Consider the following 22,010-nt stretch of genomic DNA (forward strand, 5'->3'; position numbering starts at 1 on the left):
TCGTAGTCATACTTTGCAACTTTGCTCTTCTTTATTCAATCCAACAAAATTTCGAAAGGATACACCTGGTTTCTTAAACATAAAAGATGAATACGTATCATAGCTTGACTTTCTATTCACTCTCTTTTACCATATGCTAAAATTAGTTTTAAACAAACTCCCTGGTTGAAATAGGAAGGGGGTATGGTGTCTTTCTTACAGGAGTAGAGTCTGTTATTTGATTTCCTAATCTTACTAGATTGGTATGACCTGCTTGGTCAATACCAGTGTTAGAATACCCAAGTGATCAGCTCTAAAATGTTCAGTCTTTGTTCTTACAACAAGCTCGGTATAATCTTTTTTTTCCTTCGAGATGACTTCAGAACAACTTTACTAAACCATAGACATCCCTATGGTTATCCCTAGTCTAACATCTTGCCATAGTCTTACAAAACCACAACATTTGATGCCTTAATTACATACGTTTTAGCATACTTGCCTGAGACACCTTTCACTAACCTTGACCTTATAGTTAAGCTCTCTAACTTTCCGAATGATTTCAACAATATATTTGAGTCACTTGACAACAGTAACTGTCCTTTATTATTCATCTCAAACGACACTTTTGTTTACTCTTCTGTCGCTGTCACGTTCGTATTTCTGTGAACAGTCCTATAGGTCTTGATGTATCAAATTGCAGGTTCCTGAAGATCATCTGTATATTCATAAGTGTAAAGCATATCCTCTATCCCAGTTTCAGTAGCCATTAACTAATTCCACATCTTTACTAGCCCCATTTTCTCAGAGGCAAATACCGTGGTAGGAAGAGACCCATGCTAATCTTGGGATCGTTCACGGCACATATATATTATCACATCTTTATAAGTTCCATTTAATATTTCGTTAAGCTGATATAACACTGGGTGATAAGAGGTACTGAAGACCTGTTTTAACAGTAATAAGTCGTCAATTTTCGTACATTAATTGTGAAGTAAGTTGTGATTCACAAAACACTTCAGAATGCTTTTACATCCTTTTCTGTATCTATTTCTGGAAAAAAAATACAGCTATAGGCCATCTGATAGCATGATCAACGAAGGTCAGAATTGATTTCTCACCTTCGGTTGAAGTTTGAGCATATTGACCTTCTCAGATCTACAAATATAACACTATTCCTTTATCTCGCAATTGATACTAAACCAATAAAAACTATTCGCCATTTTATCGGTTGTTTTCTGCCTATCCAAATGAACTACCATCTGGGATTCTTGGGCTCACATTAAAACTTTCACTGTAAACTTTATGTAGCAAGATCTCTGTTTCTCCTGCGCTCACTCTATAACAGACAACTCTCCACTTGTATGACCTCAAATTTCCTTACCTATTACTAGTTGTTCTTACTTCTCTGGGATAATAAGAAGCATTTCAAGGGTCATTGCATCATCCTGGCCACCCCTGGGGACTCCAAGTGTCGATTTCTTCGTCGTCGCTGTCCCCTGATCTCCGCTCCTGCAGCGGTCTCCTCTGCATACTTGACAGTCTCCTCAACAGGAACTGGGGTTACTGTACACCAGGCGAGATCAGACACCTCTATAGTCACCTCATGGGAGTACTCCTTTCTCTCGCCAGATGGCTACTAGCAAAACATTCAAATGTTCATGCAGACAGGGCTGGTAGTATGTTTAGTGTGATTGATAACGATCAAGCATTTACAAAAAACCACGCATGAATGTCATTGAATGTACTATTTCGTAGTGTTGCTAAGATCTGCTATTGTCGCGCAGTAGCTGCCAATCACGTAGTATGTTACATGACGCTTATTAGCGAGTGTCTATCTGCAAGAGCAATTTGACTGCTTTATTTTTGGCCATTTATTCAACAGTTCATTCTGCTATGTTCCACGTACCCCTATTCCTCCCCAGTACAGCGTTACCTTCTCAGTTGACGTTAACATATTCGTTAACTCCTGTATTGGCATAAATGCAGTTGATATCATCAGAAGTAAAAAGAAAGCATGACAAGATGCTCTTCAGATCATACCAGAGCAAGTAAAATATTTTCAGTGGGCAAAGTGAAGGTAGACACGTATCGTAATTATGCAATTATCATGTCACTAATAGAAGTGAATGGATTCCATCAAGAATCGATCAGCATGTTAATGGATGAGCTAATGATGAGAGATCAAGCCGCTAACGTACGTAGTAAAGCTACATGAGTCTGCTGTCATGTTCGAAACCCTACGAAAAAGAGTGGTTCAAAAGATACATCTTTGTGATACCATCTTCTTCAAAGGAATAAAAACAACGGACTAATGGGTCATTTCGAGCATGTTTCTAATTGTGGAAGAGATTAGAAACACAGATGGTATTGTGGTTAGAGCAGAGGAGCCAACGGATAAGTAAAGGAGAAATGTTTGGCAATTTTACATGTAACTAAGGAAGATTAGATAATATCATTCGTGAATATATATTGAAGTATTATTCTAACCTGCTTTTAGATTCCTTTAACTGGTAAAGCATGTTGCAAGTTAACTGTCTTGAGGAAGAAGATAATATCTTGCCTCATTACTGTGAACGAAGGCAGACAGATTCTGAAGTAAACACAGATCAAGACCATCAAGGCCGTTGTTAAATCTAAGAACCTGTTCCATATCACGTCTTAACCTTCTCTTTGCTAAGATATATATGTTTACGTTATCTCTAAGACTTACTTCTCACTCCTGTCTGGGAATTAATTCGGTAGCCAGTCGTGCTAGTCTCTTTATTGTCTTTATCTTCATTAACGCAGGGTACCAAAACCTGAGCACAATAATGATGGTGAAGACGCAGCGGGGAGTCGCAGAGATTGAAATGCGCTTCTAATTTTGTGAATAATAACGTTTCAGTTGACAATTACGAATAATCATATGCTAAAATACTTCAGACTCCATTCCCTGCTATACAGCAAAGCGAATATACAAAATATTCCCCCAACATTCCAGTCTTCACGTGATTATTCCTAATTAACACTCATTTATCCAGTCAGTATGATTCATATAAACTATTAACACACCTTAAGTTAAGATTAATAACTTCATGATTTACCACATCTGTACAATCTTTCATCTTTCTTTGCATATTAATCCTTCCACATAATTTCCTTCCCTAAAATAACTTGGTACTGCAGAAACCTGTGTCTTAAATCTGGGTCAAACTCTCAGGAAATCCATTCCAGCCACCTACGCTCGACGGGTTACTCCCCTATTGCTAAGCCAATCAACCCATACGTCTGAGCTGATTAGGGAAGACGTTCTTAGCCTCCGCTGCCTTCCAAACGACCTGCGTCTTGTATGGCTTCCCGGCCGATCGGGATGTGGCCCAAGTTGCCCAGCCTCACGTAAATATTATTTGTAACTTGAATGAGTGGATCAATAGACACCAATATCTGAAGAACAATGACACCTGGAACGATAGCCTAAGAATGATGTTGCTCCAACTAATCCGAAATCTGCAGAAAACCCAGATGCAGAGAATACCTTAAGGATCAGGACCCAGTAAACATCGGAAGCGTGAGAACTTTTGAATCTCAGAAAAGAGAAAAGCTCTGACAATACCTGGAATATGTCATGATCTACAAAGAGAAAATATCTGGACATTAACAACGTCATCAAATCTGAGATTGCTAAAATTTGGCTACTACCAAGTCACCGGGAGTGAAACTACTCTGAGAACTTTCGGAGTTTGATAATATCATGGACGTGAGAGGAATGACACACCCTCAAGAACACTACTAGTAACCCTGGTAAAAGCAAATGCACTGTAAACCCAAGTTCTCACAGCCTTGAGATCTCCAGGACACAAAGAACATAGGTGGCATCTAGAAATATGTCTTACTTCACAATTTCTTTCTCCCATGCCATTGGCTCTAGTTATGGACGGAAGCCATCGAAATCACAAATAAAGAAAAAGGAAATAAAAGAAAATTAGATGATAATCTACAACATACGGAGGAGGTCGAAAACTTGCTTTTAAAAGATGACGAGGTTGTAGTTGTTGGGGACGAGAAGAGCAGGCGGAGAGCTACAAAGTTTAGCGTTGTAGAGAATGGAACAGATATCATAATGGCCAACCTGTGAGCTACCAACGACCACATAGCAGTCCTGTGACACATGGAGGTAAAGATATTACATGTCGGATTAATGGAGGAAATCCGCCAGTAGTTTTGTCTACCATTGTGGGAAATGTATAAATTGGAGAACAATTCTTATACACTTAATGAAAAATATTCTATTGTTTGTTATCAAAGTGTGCAGAGTAATGATGCAGCTTACTGACACAGTTCCTGCTATTTTGTCCTTTAGGAAAGCGCTTGGTCTTAAGCGAAACTTAAATAGGTTCTCCTTAGAGATTAAAGAAAAAAGATCAATACTATGATAACAATTGGTAATCGATGGTTTTGCAGACATACATCAGGGTAGAGCATCTTCGTTTTCATCTGGACCTGCAGTCAGGTTGCCCGTGGGAACGTGTAAACTCTTAGCAATAACTAGAACACTCTGAGAGTGTTCCGTTTTTTTTTTTACGATTAGTGTTTACAAAGTGACATTTACAGCCATAATGACCCTGTCAATTTCATGGCCAAAAGCTGATATAACCAACAAACTAGAGTTGTATACCTGATCCTGGAGAAATCTCCCTTACGACACGTATCGTAATTATGCAACTAGGATGTCACTGAACGTAGTGTCACCGGATCCTTCATACTAACGCAACGCTTCACAATCACATAACAACTTTGGGCAATATTTTATTGCATTATACTTCCCATACCTGTTTGACATACTACTTAGTGAAAAGATATCTAGGATATTAAAAGGTTAAGGAATTTTCCGATTAACGATATCTACTGCTTCAGAATGTAAAATGGATTTTAGAGGTTTAGGGAGTTTCATTACATTTTTAGATTAACCATATTCTTTCCTAATTATGGAAAGATGTCCCAGCTTTTTACAATTATATATCTGTATTTCAGGGCCACAGGAGCAGATCAACCTGTTTGGAGAACCCGTGGACGACCTCATGTTCTGGATCCCTAACAAAAGCAGAACAGGTAACTTAACTCTACAGTCTTGTAGATGTTACACCTTCTTTCAGCGGTAGGAAAGTCACTGTGAGGCTAGATTGTCGTTCGTGGGTGACTGCTCATATATACCAGGGAGTTCTTGATGACACGAGAGATATGAGAAAATTAAGAGCTAGTTGGTTTGATGTACCAAGAAAAGTCTTGAATACTACACATAACTTTCCCGAGGATGAGTTAGTTTCTATCGTCAGATAAAGATGGAATGTTATCGCTATGAGCTCTGAGCAACTGACCATATTATTGTAATCAGTGAACGTCTGGTCTTCGTGCGATGTTTAGTGTTGAGAGGCAAACCTTATGGAGGCCACATGGATAATCACAAAACCAGATATGTTTGAAGGGGAAATTTGATAAAAGCATTAAGACACAGGTAGGGTACAGAGGATTTTGGTCGTTCTCATGGCAACTTATGGGAGATGAGAAAGATGGGACTGAAGTAAAGGACAAGATAGTGTTACGGAAAGATAAGATACGTAGAATTTATTCTGAAATAAAAAGTTTTGTAAGAAATGTGAATAAATGAAATTAGCGAGTTGGAAAATAAAGACAAATATGAAAAAAAAAGATGGAAAAAATTATAGAGGACGAATTGACAAGTTAGTAAACAGAATGTGAACATTATTCAGAACCTGGATATACTTGAATGATTAATCATGAGTTATCATCAGATCCATTAGCTAGATGACACACCTGGCATAAACTTACATTATATTTCCTTTTTTTATAGTCCTTTTAGATTCTTCCGTTCATCGTGTTTCATCACCTGCCAATTTCTCCCTTGGGAAAAATTATCTTCTCTAAGACTAACAATTTCGACAACAGTATTCTTAAGAACTATGGAGAGAACACCTTATTTAATGTTGTTTTCTCAGTTGTCAAATGATTTACATCAGAGAAAGGATAATCAAAAGAATCAATTTATCAATTAAAGAAACAGACTAATGAAAATAATCATATTCAGATCCGAAGAAAAGAATGAAAGAAAACAGGATTATGTGTGAGAACAGCTGTTGTAGTTGTGAGGCAACACAGGTGATAGTTTGGATGCATTTAAGAAGGATGTATTGAACCGACGCCTTTATGTAATATGTATAAAAAGATTAAAGGGAAACAGAGTATCAAAGAAGGAATGTGTAGTAGATGGCAACCATTCCTGATGCAATTCCGTAGAAGCAATAGCGGGTGGCAGGCAGCCACCGACCTGAGACGTGCTCCTGTTCAGACTTAGATCGCTGTCTTTATTCCCTTACCTCAACCACATGTGGGTTGCTGGCATCCAACCACAATCCCACAACCTCTTTTGTGTCATACACAGCGTTTGACTATGCATCACTCACACATCTTTGTCTCTTTAAATTGATTTTTCTTTCTTTACAAACTTTGTAATTTATGGCAATATTACAGAAGTCTCCTGAGTTGAAAGGAGCTGGCCGGATCTCAGGGTCCACTGGACGGACATCATATGACTGAGATCCATCCAACTTCCATCTCCTAGTCCTGGCTACCTAACTTCTTACCACGAAGCTCTGCTCTCTTCCCAGCCAAACGTTAAGATCCTCAATACAGATGACTTCAATATACACCACAAGGATTGATTAGGTTCCAATTGATACGATTCTGGTGGAGTCCAGGCCTTTCCTTTTTCTTTGCCACTTCTAAATAGGTAAACCGCTGTCATTTTTTCCATGCATCCAGTACATGTTTGAGATATATAAATGGCCAGTAACCCCCACTGAGGAAAACACCAACCAGTCTAGGCATTAAATGGCATGCATGACATTTACTCTTCATACTAATAACATGAACACAAAGCAACACGCAAACTAAATACCCTTAAAACTAACTGACAAAAGATTTGGATAAGACGAAGAGTACCTCAGAATCCTATACAAACAATCAATTTGCTCCACTTTAAACTACGCCTTCCCTTCCCGGTCTTCCCCTTTCTGAAGAGAAAATATAACAAAACTGTAAACCATACAAAACAGTACATTCAGAACAATCACTAGTTGCCTAGCAACCACAAACACGCAATACCTTCACAATGAAAAGAAAATCTTCCCAGTTTAGTATGACTTGAAAATGCTAAACATGTAATTCTGTGAAACAGCGCCCAAACTACTCTCGTACTATCCACCAACTACCGAGTAGAAATAACAAGTTTACCTCTGCCTCACGTTTTAGTAGCCTCTACTCACAGATCTCCCCAGCCACAACAAATATGATAATGACAAGAAAGATACACGCCAGAATAACTAGCTTTCCAGTAAGCTTTGCTCACAAACCAATTGCGATCATATATCTGCATTAAGATACGTTTGATACGACAACATTTGTCAACCAGGCCTATGGGATCACATATCCGTAGTGTTCTTAGAAAATATATACATATCTACAAACATTTTCAGAGAAGAATCATGTACTGAGAAATAATAGATATTGCTCTCAGAGTTAGTAGAGTTCCTGTGGGTTTTAAATTACAACTGATCAGGTTCTCTATTTATCAACACATCAAGAATAGGCAGTTTGCCTTCTTCTTCCCATTCAAATTTAGATTTAATGGTGGGATGGATGTTACTTGATGGTGGGATGGATGTTACTTGATGGTGGGATGGATGTTACTTGATGGTGGGATGGATGTTACTTGATGGTGGGATGGATGTCACTTGATGGTGAGATGGATGTCACTTGATGGTGGGATGGATGTTACTTGATGGTGGGATGGATGTTACTTGATGGTGGGATGGATGTCACTTGATGGTGGGATGGATGTCACTTGATGGTGGGATGGATGTTACTTGATGGTGGGATGGATGTTACTTGATGGTGGGATGGATGTCACTTGATGGTGGGATGGATGTCACTTGATGGTGGGATGGATGTTACTTGATGGTGGGATGGATGTCACTTGATGGTGGGATGGATGTCACTTGATGGTGGGATGGATGTCACTTGATGGTGGGATGGATGTTACTTGATGGTGGGATGGATGTTACTTGATGGTGGGATGGATGTTACTTGATGGTGGGATGGATGTTACTTGATGGTGGGATGGATGTCACTTGATGGTGGGATGGATGTTACTTGATGGTGGGATGGATGTTACTTGATGGTGGGATGGATGTCACTTGATGGTGGGATGGATGTCACTTGATGGTGGGATGGATGTTACTTGATGGTGGGATGGATGTCACTTGATGGTGGGATGGATGTCACTTGATGGTGGGATGGATGTCACTTGATGGTGGGATGGATGTTACTTGATGGTGGGATGGATGTCACTTGATGGTGGGATGGATGTCACTTGATGGTGGGATGGATGTCACTTGATGGTGGGATGGATGTCACTTGATGGTGGGATGGATGTTACTTGATGGTGGGATGGATGTCACTTGATGGTGGGATGGATGTCACTTGATGGTGGGATGGATGTTACTTGATGGTGGGATGGATGTTACTTGATGGTGGGATGGATGTTACTTGATGGTGGGATGGATGTCACTTGATGGTGGGATGGATGTTACTTGATGGTGGGATGGATGTTACTTGATGGTGGGATGGATGTTACTTGATGGTGGGATGGATGTTACTTGATGGTGGGATGGATGTTACTTGATGGTGGGATGGATGTTACTTGATGGTGGGATGGATGTTACTTGATGGTGGGATGGATGTTACTTGATGGTGGGATGGATGTTACTTGATGGTGGGATGGATGTTACTTGATGGTGGGATGGATGTTACTTGATGGTGGGATGGATGTTACTTGATGGTGGGATGGATGTCACTTGATGGTGGGATGGATGTTACTTGATGGTGGGATGGATGTTACTTGATGGTGGGATGGATGTTACTTGATGGTGGGATGGATGTTACTTGATGGTGGGATGGATGTCACTTGATGGTGGGATGGATGTTACTTGATGGTGGGATGGATGTTACTTGATGGTGGGATGGATGTCACTTGATGGTGGGATGGATGTCACTTGATGGTGGGATGGATGTTACTTGATGGTGGGATGGATGTCACTTGATGGTGGGATGGATGTTACTTGATGGTGGGATGGATGTCACTTGATGGTGGGATGGATGTCACTTGATGGTGGGATGGATGTTACTTGATGGTGGGATGGATGTTACTTGATGGTGGGATGGATGTTACTTGATGGTGGGATGGATGTTACTTGATGGTGGGATGGATGTTACTTGATGGTGGGATGGATGTTACTTGATGGTGGGATGGATGTTACTTGATGGTGGGATGGATGTTACTTGATGGTGGGATGGATGTTACTTGATGGTGGGATGGATGTCACTTGATGGTGGGATGGATGTCACTTGATGGTGGGATGGATGTTACTTGATGGTGGGATGGATGTCACTTGATGGTGGGATGGATGTTACTTGATGGTGGGATGGATGTTACTTGATGGTGGGATGGATGTCACTTGATGGTGGGATGGATGTTACTTGATGGTGGGATGGATGTTACTTGATGGTGGGATGGATGTCACTTGATGGTGGGATGGATGTCACTTGATGGTGGGATGGATGTTACTTGATGGTGGGATGGATGTCACTTGATGGTGGGATGGATGTTACTTGATGGTGGGATGGATGTTACTTGATGGTGGGATGGATGGTATTCCATTAATTGAAGAAAACGTCACAGTCTCGGGAGGTGCCACACGGAAGACAGATCATCCACGTATGTCAACCAGACTTTCAGATGATTATTCACTGAAGCTAGAATTTCAGTCTCAAAGTTTTCCATAGACAAGTTACTAAGAATAGGATCAAGAGGGTTTCCCATGGCAAGACCAAATTTCTGTCTAAAAATTACCTTCATCATCTTGGAAAATATTTTTAACAACACAAAGCTTTACTAAGTACATGGAAGTTTTTGTGGGCAGGGGCAAGGCAAGACTAAGATCGGGAAATTCCCTCCTTGAATATATGATGGCTTCATTAATGGGTACTTTAATGAAAAGGCGATTTACTTCGAAGCTAGTTCGTTTATGACTAGGAAAATTAATGTTTTTGTTTACAAAATCTAAGTTATCGATTATATGCAATGAAGAGATTTTTTTTCCTATGCTTACCATACATGAGATGATTGGTCTGATGGGACATCCATCTTTGTGAGATTCTTGGGAGACCATATATATAAGGAAGAGGGATTAACCATCCTTACTGACTTCAGAATGTCCTGGTGTTTATATAACAGTTGGTCTTATTATGGGGATTGGATATTAATCTTTCATATGTATCCGGTTCAATGTTAAGCGCCTTGGCCAGTGAAGGTGTTTCTAAGTGTTATGATATGCCACAGAGATTCCATAGACCCCTCGTAAATCTCAAGAAAAATGAAGCTGTTTACATAACAAAATCAGACGAGAACAGCCAGTTCCTGATTTTGAATACAGTTGACTATGTATGTCAGCTGCTGGATCTTTTAAATGATATTGATACGTATGAAAGATTAACTACCAATTCCACTGTAAATACCATAAATCTAGAGCAAACCAGTTGTTAAAAAAGCGCCATGATATTCTGAAGTCAGTAAGGGTGGTTAATTCCTCTCTTCCTTATATATATGGTTTCCCAAAAACTCACAAAGATGGATTTCCCGTCATACCAATTATCTCATCTGTTAATTCCCGTAGTTATGAATTGTCTAAATGGCTAGCAAAACACCTTAGCAATGTTCAAGGAAAAATCTCTTCATTGCATGTCATCAATAGCTTAGATTTTGTAAATAAAGATAGAAACATTAATTTTCCTGATCATAAATTCATTAGTTTTTATGTAAATTCCGTTTTCACTAAAGTCCCCATTAATGAAACCATCACAAATCTAAGGAGGAAATTCCATGATCTCAGTCGTGTCCATGCCGATAAAAACTTATATAGATTTAGTAGAACTCTGTGTTTCCAATAATGATTTCCAAGGTGATGAAGGTGTTTTTTTTTTATAGAGAGAAATTCGGTATTTCTATGGAATATCTACTTAGTCCTATTCTTAGTAACTTATTTAAGAAATATTCTGAGACTGAAATTCTAATTTCAATCACCAGTCATGCGAAAGTCTGGTTTGAATGGGTAGATGATGTGTTGTCCTTGTAGCCATCCTCCCAAGACTGTGATGTTATCCTTAATGAATTGAATAACATCCACCCCACCACCAAATTCAAGACTGAATGGCAAAAGAGGGCAAACTGCCCTTTTCTGATGTGTTGACAGCAAGAGAATCTAATAATTTGTATATCAAGATCTACAGGATGCCTGCCAAATCTGAGAGATATATTCATTTTTTCTCATTAAATGATTCTTCTATTAACATGTCTGTATTTATGTCTATGTTTTCAAGAGCGCTTCTGATATGTGATCCCATAAGTCTGGAGGACGAATGTTGTCAAATATGACGTATCTTTAGGCAGTTGTATCATAGCAAGTAGTTTGTTAACAAGGAAAGCTAGGAAGACATTTTATGCTTCAAGTAACAATAATGTGACAAATGAGGACATCGAAATCTTTAGTGTAGTCCTATTCTCCCGACGTAGCCAATCTAAGACGTTCAAAAAACAATGCTTGTAAAGTTGCTTTCCAATACATTAACGCTATCAATAAGACTTAGATATGTCGTACGGGCAATTCATGGAACAATCGAGAGTGTTTAGGAAGGCAAATGTAAGGCATGTAAAAATATGTACATAGACCAGACCGGAAAAACAATAACGGATGGATGTTATTGGCACAATTACGCAGTAAACAGGGATGACCATTAGGATGTTACCACTAAGCACTACCGTGAAAAAGATTAGCCCATAGACCTTAAAAATCACGTTATTCTATACCCTTCTGCTGATTATGCCACACACAATGTCAATGAATCTGTCTATATTACTAATACTAAGATCATTAATTTGTCTCATCCTATCATTAACCAAACCAATGGAAGAGAATTGACGAATTACGAAAACGCAAGAAATGTTGTCCAAGATACACCCAGCTACTCGGGTCAACGACCGCCACATGACCCACTTAATCGCTCTCCCTTTTAATGGTTATTATCGGTCAAGCCAGTGTGTTGTCTGTACCAGTAGACGCTGGACGGGGATATTTCATCGTGATGCTGGAATGTGAATAACTTTGTTAAGTACTGGCACCTTATGAGGAGGACTGTCTCCACGAAACATGTCGTGCTACATATAAAGAAAAATTACATGTTGAATAAGATTATATGAACTCTCCCTGAAGTGCAATTTCACTTTCATAACTTTCATCACAGGCTAGTGTGATCATATATACAGGAGGTCAAGAGAAAGGTGCAAGAGGTGAAAAAGAGGGCAAATGAGAGTTGGGGTGAGAGAGTATCATTAAATTTTAGGAAGAATAAAAAGATGTTTTGGAAGGAGGTAAATAAAGTGCGTAAGACAAGAGAACAAATGGGAACATCGGTGAAGGGGGCAAATGGGAAGGTAATAACAAGTAGTGGTGATGTGAGAAGATGGACTTAGTATCTTGAAAGTATGTTGAATGTGTTAGATTGTAGAGTGGCAGATATTGGGTGTTTTGGTCGAGGTGGTGTGCGAAGTGAGAGGGTCAGGGAGAATGATTTCGTAAACAGAGAAGAGGTAGTGAAAGCTTTGCGGAAGCTGAAAGTCGGCAAGGCGGCGGGTTTGGATGGTATTGCAGTGGAATATATTAAAAAAAGGAGTGACTGTGTCGTTGACTGGTTGGTGAGGATATTCAGTGTATGTGTGGTTCATGGTGAGGTGCCTGAGGATTGGCGGAATGCTTGCATAGTACCAATTAACAAAGGCAAAGGGGATAAAGGTGAGTATTCAAATTACAGAGGTATAAGTTTGTTGAGTATAAGAGGGTATTGATTGAGAGGGTAAAGGCATGTACAGAGCATCAGATCGGGGAAGAGCAATGTGCTTTCAGAAGTGGTAGGAGATGTGTGGATCAGATGTTTGCTTTGAAGAATGTACATGAGAAATACTTAGATAATCAAATGGATTTGCACGTAGCATTTATGGATCTGGAGGGGGAATATGATAGAGTTGATAGAGATGCTCTGTGCAAGGTATTAAGAATGTATGGTGTGGAAAGGCAAGTTGCTATAAGCAGTGAAAAGTTTTTATCGAGGATGTAAGCATGTGTACGAGTAGGAAGAGGTGGAAAGTGATTGGTTCTCAGTGAATGCCGGTTTGCAGCTGGGGTGCGTGACGTCTCCATGGTTGTTTGATTAGTTTATGGATGGGGTTGTTAGGGAGGTGAATGCAAGAGTTTTGGAAAGAAGGGCAAGTATGCAGTCTATTGTGGATGAGAGGGCTTGGGAAGTGAGTTGTTGTTCGCTGATGATACATCGCTGGTGGCTGATTCGGGTGAGAAACTGCAGAAGCTGGTGACTGAGTTTGGTAAAGTGTGTGAAAGAAGAAAGCTGAGAGTAAATGTGAATAAGAGCAAGGTTATTAGGTACAGTACGGTTGAAGAACAAGTGAATTGGAAAGAAAGTCAGAATGGAGAAAATATTGAGGAAGTGAAGCGTTTTAGATATCTGGGAGTGGATTTGGCAGCGGATGGAACCATGGAAGCGGAAGTGAGTCACATGGTGGGGGAGGGGCCGAAAGCTCTGGGAGCGTTGAAAAATGTATGAAAGTCGAGAACATTATCTCGGAAAGCAAAATTGGGTATGTTTGAAGAAACAGTGGTTCCAACAATGTTATATGGTTGTGAGGCGTGGGCTATAGATAGATTTGTGCGGAGGAGGGTGGATGTGTTGGAAATGAAATATTTGAGGACAATATGTGGTGTGAGGTGGTTTGATAGAGTAAGTAATTAAAGGGTAAGAGAGATGTGTGGTAATAAAAAGAGTGTGGTTGAGAGAGCAGAAGAAGGTGTTTTGAAATAGTTTGGTCACACTGAGAGAATGAGTGAGGATATTTGTGTCAGAGGTGGAGAGAACGAGAAGTGGGAGACCAAACGAGAGGTGGAAGGATGGAGTGAAAAAGATTTTAGCGATCGGGGCCTGAACATGCAGGAGGGTGAAAGGCGTGCAAGGAATAGAGAGAATTCGAACGATGTCGTATACCGGGGTCGACGTGGTGTCAATGGATTGAAACAGGGCATATGAAGCGTCTGGGGTAAACCATGGACATGTTTTGTGGGGCTCGGATGTGGAAAGGGAGCTGTAGTTTCGGTGCATTATACATGACTGCTAGAGACTGAGTGTGAACGAATGTGGCCTTGGTTGTCTTTTCCTAGCGCTACCTTGCGCGGATGCTGGGGAAGGGGGGGAGTCATATCATGTGTAAGGTGTGGCGACGGGAAAGAATAAAGGCAGCAACTGTGAATTTTGTGCATATGTATATATGTATATGTCTGTGTATGTGTATGTATGTATACGTTGAAATGTATAGGTAAGTATATGTCAGTGTGTGAGTGGACGTGTATGTATATACATGTGTATATGGGTGGGCTGAGCCTTTCGTCTGTGTCCTTGCGCTATATATATATATATATATATATATATATATATATATATATATATATATATATATATATATTTATTTATTTATTTAATTATTTATTGTGTTTTGTCGCTGTCTCCCGCGTTTGCGAGGTAGCGCAAGGAAACAGACAAAAGAATGGCCCATCCCACCCACATACACATGTATATACATACACGTCCACACACGCAAATATGAATACCTATACATCTCAATGCATACACATATATACACACGCAGACATATACATATATACACATGCAAATAATTCATACTGTCTGCCTTTATTTATTCCCATTGCCACCCCGCCACACATGGAATAACATCCCCCTCCCCCCTCATGTGTGCGAGGTAGCGCTAGGAAAAGACAACAAAGGCCTCATTCGTTCACACTCAGTCTCTAGCCGTCATGTATTAATGCACCGAAACCACAGCTCCCTTTCCACATCCAGGCCCCACAGAACTTTCCATGGTTTGCCCCAGACGCTTCACATGCCCTGGTTCAATCCATTGAGAGCACGTCGACCCCGATATACCACATCGTTCCAATTCACTCTATTCCTTGCACGCCTTTCACCCTCATGCATGTTCAGGCCCCGATCACTCAAAATCTTTTTCCCTTAATCTTTCCACCTCCAATTTGGTCTCCCACTTCTCCTCGTTCCCCCCACCTCTGACACATATATCTCTTGGTCAATCTTTCCTCACTCATTCTCTCCATGTGACCAAACCATTTCAAAACACACTCTTCTGCTCTCTCAACCACACTCTTTTTATTTCCACACATCTATCTCACCCTTACATTACTTACTCGATGAAACCACCTTGCATGTTCAGGCCCCGATCACACAAAATCTTTTTCACTCCATCTTTCCACCTCCAATTTGGTCTCCCACTTCTCCTCGTTCCCTCCACCTCCGACACATATATCCTCTTGGTCAATCTTTCCTCACTCATTCTCTCCATGTGCCCAAACCATTTCAAAACACCCTCTTCTGCTCTCTCAACCACGCTCTTTTTATTTCCACACATCTCTCTTACCCTTACGTTACTCACTCGATCAAACCACCTCACACCACATATTGTCCTTAAACATCTCATTTCCAGCACACCACCCTCCTGCGCACAACTCTATCCATAGCCCACGCCTCGCAACCTTACAACATTGTTGGAACCACTATTCCTTCAAACGTACCCACTTTTGCTTTCCGAGATAATGTTCTCGACTTCCAAACATTCTTCAAGGCTCCCAGAATTTTCGCCCCCTCCCCCACCCTATGATTTACTTCCGCTTCCATGGTTCCATCCGCTGCCAGATCCACTCCCAGATATCTAAAACACTTTACTTCCTCCAGTTTTTCTCCATTCAAACTTACCTCCCAATTGACTTGACCTTCAAACCTACTGTACCTAATAACCTTGCTCTTTTTCACATTTACTCTTAACTTTCTTCTTTCACACACTTTATCAAACCCAGTCATCAGCTTCTGCAGTTTCTCACATGAATCAGCCACCAACGCTGTATCATCAGCGAACAACAACTGACTCACTTCCCAAGCGCTCTCATCCCCAACAGACTGCATACTTGCCCCTCTTTCCAAAACTCTTGCATTCACCTCCCTAACAACCCTATCCATAAACAAATTAAACAACCATGGAAACATCACACACCCCTGTTGCAAACCTACATTCACTGAGAACCAATCACTTTCCTCTCTTCTTACACGTACACATGCCTTACATCCTCGATAAAAACTTTTCACTGCTTCTGACAACTTGCCTCCCACACCATACATTCTTAGTACCTTTCACAGAGCATCTCTATCAACTCTGTCATATGCCTTCTCCAGATCCATAAATGCTACATACAAATCCATTTGCTTTTCTAAGTATTTCTCACATACATTCTTCAAAGCAAACACCTGATCCACACATCCTCTACCACTCCTGAAACCACACTGCTCTTCCCCAATCTGATGCTCTGTACATGCCTTCACCCTCTCAATCAATACCCTCCTATATAATTTCCCAGGAATACTCAACAAACTTATACCTCTGTAATTTGAGCGCTCACTCTTATCCCCTTTTTTTATACAATGGCACTATGCAAGCATTCCGCCAATCCTCAGGCACCTCACCATGAATCATACATACATTAAATAACCTTACCAACCAGTCAACAATACAGTCACCCCCTTTTCCAATAAATTCCACTGCAATACCATCCAAACCTGCTGCCTTGCTGGCTTTCAGCTTCCGCAAAGCTTTTACTACCTCTTCTCTGTTTACCAAGTCATTTTCCCTAACCCTCTCACTTTGCACACCACCTCGACCAAAACACCCTATATCTGCCACTCTATCATCAAATACATTCAACAAACCTTCAAAATACTCACTCCATCTCCTTCTCACATCACCACTACTTGTTATCACCTCCCCATTTGCCCCCTTCACTGAAGTTCCCATTTGCTCCCTTGTCTGACGCACTTTATATGTGTGTGTGTATGTGGGTGGGTTGGGCCACTCCTCGTCTGTTTCCTTGCGCGACGCCGTCAACGCGGGAGAAGGTGGTTAGGTAAACTAGATATATAAATAAATATATAAAAGGGAATCGCACTTTGGTAGGAGTTCATATGATTTTATTTAAGATGTAAATTTTGTATACGTATGGCACAACATGTTTCGTGGAGACAATCCTCCTCATGAGACTTAAAGAAGTTATCTTAATCACATCACACCGGAGTACCGCCGTCCAGTGTCTACCAGTATAGACAACACACTATACTGGTAGACGCTGGACGGCTGTTCTCCGTTATGATGTTGGGATTTAGATATCTTTGTTAAGCACTGGCACCTGATGAGGTGGATTGTCTTCACGAAACATGTCGAGCCACTTGTATAAAAAAAATACATGTTAGAGAAAATTATATAATCTTCAACTGAAGTGCGATTTCATCTTCATAACTTTAATAACAGAGTGGTGTGATCATCAATGCTATATATATGAAGGGAATTTCTATTTAAGCTCCATAATGATATGGTGTTGAATATTTGGTAACGTTGATTAACACAGATATGTAGTGTGTGTTGTGTGGTGTGTTTATGGTGTTTCATGTTAATAATTCTGAAAAAAATTCCAGGGTTGGGAGTGTCCATGCTCAGCTACTGTGGTACAATACGTGTGGGGCTGAATGTGGACTCTGCTCTCATTCCGACGAGGGACTTGGCGCAGAGGGTGATGGAAGACCTGGTGTCCGAGGTCAACGGCACCCTGTCAGAGTTGATGCCCACGGAGGCCACCAAGCCGGAGGAGGTTCACTACCAGTTACAGGATGACACTGAGAGTGGTGGCAGTGATCTGACGCTGATAGCAACACACAGTACTGATGAATATGATGATGGGTCTGGTATTGGCATCTTCACGTACTCGGACCTACAGGAAGATAGTTACGATACCAGGAAGTTGGACGAATCGAGCTCATCTTTGCCTAGTGATGATCTCTGTCCTTCAGAGAGCCAACATCTGCTAGGAAGAGGATTCAGAAGTAGTATGTTATTTGCGAAATCCTTAATAAAGAGTGACACGGACATAGGGAAGAGTTACCGCGAGAATAAGCATCACAGATTTGCACACAGTGATATTAACATCAAAATATCAGATAGTAACCAAGTTCAGGACAGATAACCAGATACCTAATAAACTACCCAAATAATCTCTAAAACCTAAATTTTTTCCTTTAAATGGGTTATCTTGGTGAATTTTTGCACTGAATTACGATGTGATTCTTCTCTTATTGATCAAAACGAGTAGATACAGGAGGAACATGGACTCTGCTTGGTAGCGAGAGAGCACTGATGGGGACAGAAGGAGTGAGTAGACCTTGGGGAGGGATACAGAGCTCTTCTGGCACTGGATAAAAAGTAACGAGTCTAATAGGAAAGAAAAGGAAGAACGTCCTCTGAGGAGGAAATGAAAAGCAGGGTCTGCTGGGATGAGAAAGGGGAAAAAGATGACGTACTAGGATATAGACAGAGAGAAGAATAGTCTGTTGTTAAATACTAATAAAGACGAAGAAAGATGCTAGAAGAGGAGGGAGAGAGAGCCTATTAAGATGAAGAAACGAGAGATAGTTAAGGAGGGAGGGAGGGAGATGAGGTAGGATATCTACTAGGGGGAGGGATGGGAGACAAGCAGACAGTCTCCTGTTGAAAAATTGATTCAGGAGGGAAGGTTAGTTGAGGGAGAGAGTGAGTTGTTCAAGGTTTAAGAGAGGAACCCCTTTACTACAGGATGACAAATTCATTACCTGAAAAAGTATGGATGGCATGATATGCTTGCCCGAGCAGTAAGAGGATTCTAGATGCTCGAGGGAAGATATAGGATCTGCTTGTCAGTGTGTTGCAATATGGCTTATTTCTTATGACGATGAGGTGTTTACTTCCTGATGGGTAAGAAAAATGTATTTCTATGTCTACTGTACGAAAAAGATTGCTCACTGTTGTTTCTTCTAAATAGTATGCATCGGATATACCTAATGACCTCTACTTACTTGAAAAGATGTGTTAATGATGTCTAGTATGCAAATAAAGTATTACCATATCTATTGAAAAGATTAACCTAAAGATTAACCTAAATGAATGACAAAACCTGATGATTCATACACACACACACACACATCAAATTTCTTCAAAATAAGAAATTGCAGCTACGATGGTTGTCAAATTATAAATAACATACATGTTCCCTTTCTCCCTATCAAATCAAATAAAGTTTTGCAGAAAGTTCCTTATCTTTGTTGTTAAATGGTCGAGGGAAAAGCTTGCTAAATACTTAAACTCCCCCAAAAATTTCACAAGATCATATGTATAATTGTACACACTGTTTACTGTCTTTGTTTTCTGATCAAGTATAGCCATCTATCTGTCTGTGTATGTATGAATCTCTCTCTCTCTCTCTCTCTCTCTCTCTCTCTCTCTCTCTCTCTCTCTCTCTCTCTCTCTCTCTCTCTCTCTCTCTCTCTCTCTGTCTGTCTGTCTCTCTCTCTCTCTCTCTCTCTCTCTCTCTCTCTCTCTCTCTCTCTCTCTCTCTCTCTCTCTCTCTCTCTCTCTCTCTCTCTCTCTCTCTCTCTGTCTGTCTGTCTGTCTCTCTCTCTCTCTCTCTCTCTCTCTCTCTCTCTCTCTCTCTCTGTCTGTCTGTCTTTTTGTCTGTCTGTCTGTCTGTCTGTCTGTCTCTCTCTCTCTCTCTCTCTCTCTCCTATTTCATTATACTTAATAGCCGTTTTCCGAATCTGCGACGTAGCACAAGGAAACAGACGAAGAATGGCCCAACTACTCTTACACGCACACACACACACACACATATATATATATATATATATATATATATATATATATATATATATATATATATATATATATATATATATATATATATATATATATATATATATTTTTGCTTTGTCGCTGTCTCCCGCGTTTGCGAGGTAGCGCAATGAAAAAGACGAAAGAAATGGCCCAACCCACCCCCATACACATGTATATACATACGTCCACACACGCAAATATACATACCTACACAGCTTTCCATGGTTTACCCCAGACGCTTCACATGACCTGATTCAATCCACTGACAGCATGTCAACCCCGGTATACCACATCGATCCAATTCACTCTATTCCTTGCCCTCCTTTCACCCTCCTGCATGTTCAGGCCCCGATCACACAAAATCTTTTTCACTCCATCTTTCCACCTCCAATTTGGTCTCCCACTTCTCCTCGTTCCCTCCACCTCCGACACATATATCCTCTTGGTCAATCTTTCCTCACTCATTCTCTCCATGTGCCCAAACCATTTCAAAACACCCTCTTCTGCTCTCTCAACCACGCTCTTTTTATTTCCACACATCTCTCTTACCCTTACGTTACTTACTCGATCAAACCACCTCACACCACACATTGTCCTCAAACATCTCATTTCCAGCACATCCATCCTCCTGCGCACAACTCTATCCATAACCCACGCCTCGCAACCATACAACATTGTTGGAACCACTATTCCTTCAAAGATACCCATTTTTGCTTTCCGAGATAATGTTCTCGACTTCCACACATTCTTCAAGGCTCCCAGGATTTTCGCCCCCTCCCCCACCCTATGATCCACTTCCTCTTCCATAGTTCCATCCGCTGCCAGATCCACTCCCAGATATCTAAAACACTTTACTTCCTCCAGTTTTTCTCCATTCAAACTTACCTCCCAATTGACTTGACCCTCAACCCTACTGTACCTAATTACCTTGCTCTTATTCACATTTACTCTTAACTTTCTTCTTTCACACAGTTTACCAAACTCAGTCACCAGCTTCTGCAGTTTCTCACATGAATCAGCCACCAGCGCTGTATCATCAGCGAACAACAACTGACTCACTTCCCAAGCTCTCTCATCCACAACAGACTTCATACTTGCCCCTCTTTCGAAAACTCTTGCATTTACCTCCCTAACAACCCCATCCATAAACAAATTAAACAACCATGGAGACATCACACACCCCTGCCGCAAACCTACATTCACTGAGATCCAAGCATTCCGCCAATCCTCAGGCACCTCACCATGAGTCATATTTACAGTAATTAACCTTACCAACCTGTCACAATACAATCACACCCTTTTCATAATTTCCACTGCAATACCATCAAACCCGCTGCCTTGCCGGCTTTCATCTTCCGCAAAGCTTCTACTACCTCTTCTCTGTTTACCAAATCATGCACCCTAACCCTCTCACTTTGCACACCACCTCGACCAAATCACCCTATAACTCCCACGCTATCATCAAACACTTTCAACAAGCCTTAAAAATCTCCATCTTCTCATATCACCACTACTTGTTATCACCTCCCCATTAGCCCCCTTCACCGAAGTTCCCATTGATTCCCTTATCTTACACACTTTATGACCTCCTTCCAAAAACATCTTTTTCTCCCTAAAATTTAATAATACTCTCTCACCCCAACTCTCATTTGCCCTCTTTTTCACCTCTTGCACCTTTCTCTTGACCTTCTGCCTCTTTCTTTTATACATATCCAAGTCATTTGCATTATTTCCCTGCAAAAATCGTTCAAATGCCTCTCTCTTCTCTTTCACTAATAATCTTACTTCCTCAACCCACCACTCACTACCCTTTCTAATCTGCCCACCTCCCACGCTTCTCATGCCACAAGCATCTTTTGCACAAGCCGTCACTGCTTCCCTAAATACATACCATTCCTTCCCCACTCCCCTTATGTCCTTTGTTCTCACCTTTTCCCACTTTGTACTCAGGCTCTCCTGGTACTTTCTCACACAAGTCTACTTTCCAAGCTAACTTACTCTCACCACTCTCTTCACCCCAACATTCTCT

The 22,010-nt window shown here is 40.8% G+C and overlaps 1 protein-coding gene across 1 annotated transcript in view; it reads left to right on the forward strand.

Annotated features, from left to right (window-relative positions):
* LOC139754955 (putative diacyglycerol O-acyltransferase Mb3154c) overlaps positions 1–19,219 on the forward strand; it is a 116,708-nt gene extending 97,489 nt beyond the window's left edge. The window contains exons 4-5 of the mRNA XM_071672779.1: positions 4,990–5,067; positions 17,758–19,219. Coding sequence (XP_071528880.1) covers positions 4,990–5,067; positions 17,758–18,302 — 623 coding nt within the window. The 3' untranslated portion in view covers positions 18,303–19,219. The remainder of the gene's footprint in view (positions 1–4,989; positions 5,068–17,757) is intronic.
* The last annotated feature ends 2,791 nt before the right edge of the window (positions 19,220–22,010 follow it).

The sequence above is a fragment of the Panulirus ornatus genome, chromosome 18, assembly GCF_036320965.1.
Source record: "Panulirus ornatus isolate Po-2019 chromosome 18, ASM3632096v1, whole genome shotgun sequence".
Classification (NCBI taxonomy): domain Eukaryota; kingdom Metazoa; phylum Arthropoda; class Malacostraca; order Decapoda; family Palinuridae; genus Panulirus; species Panulirus ornatus.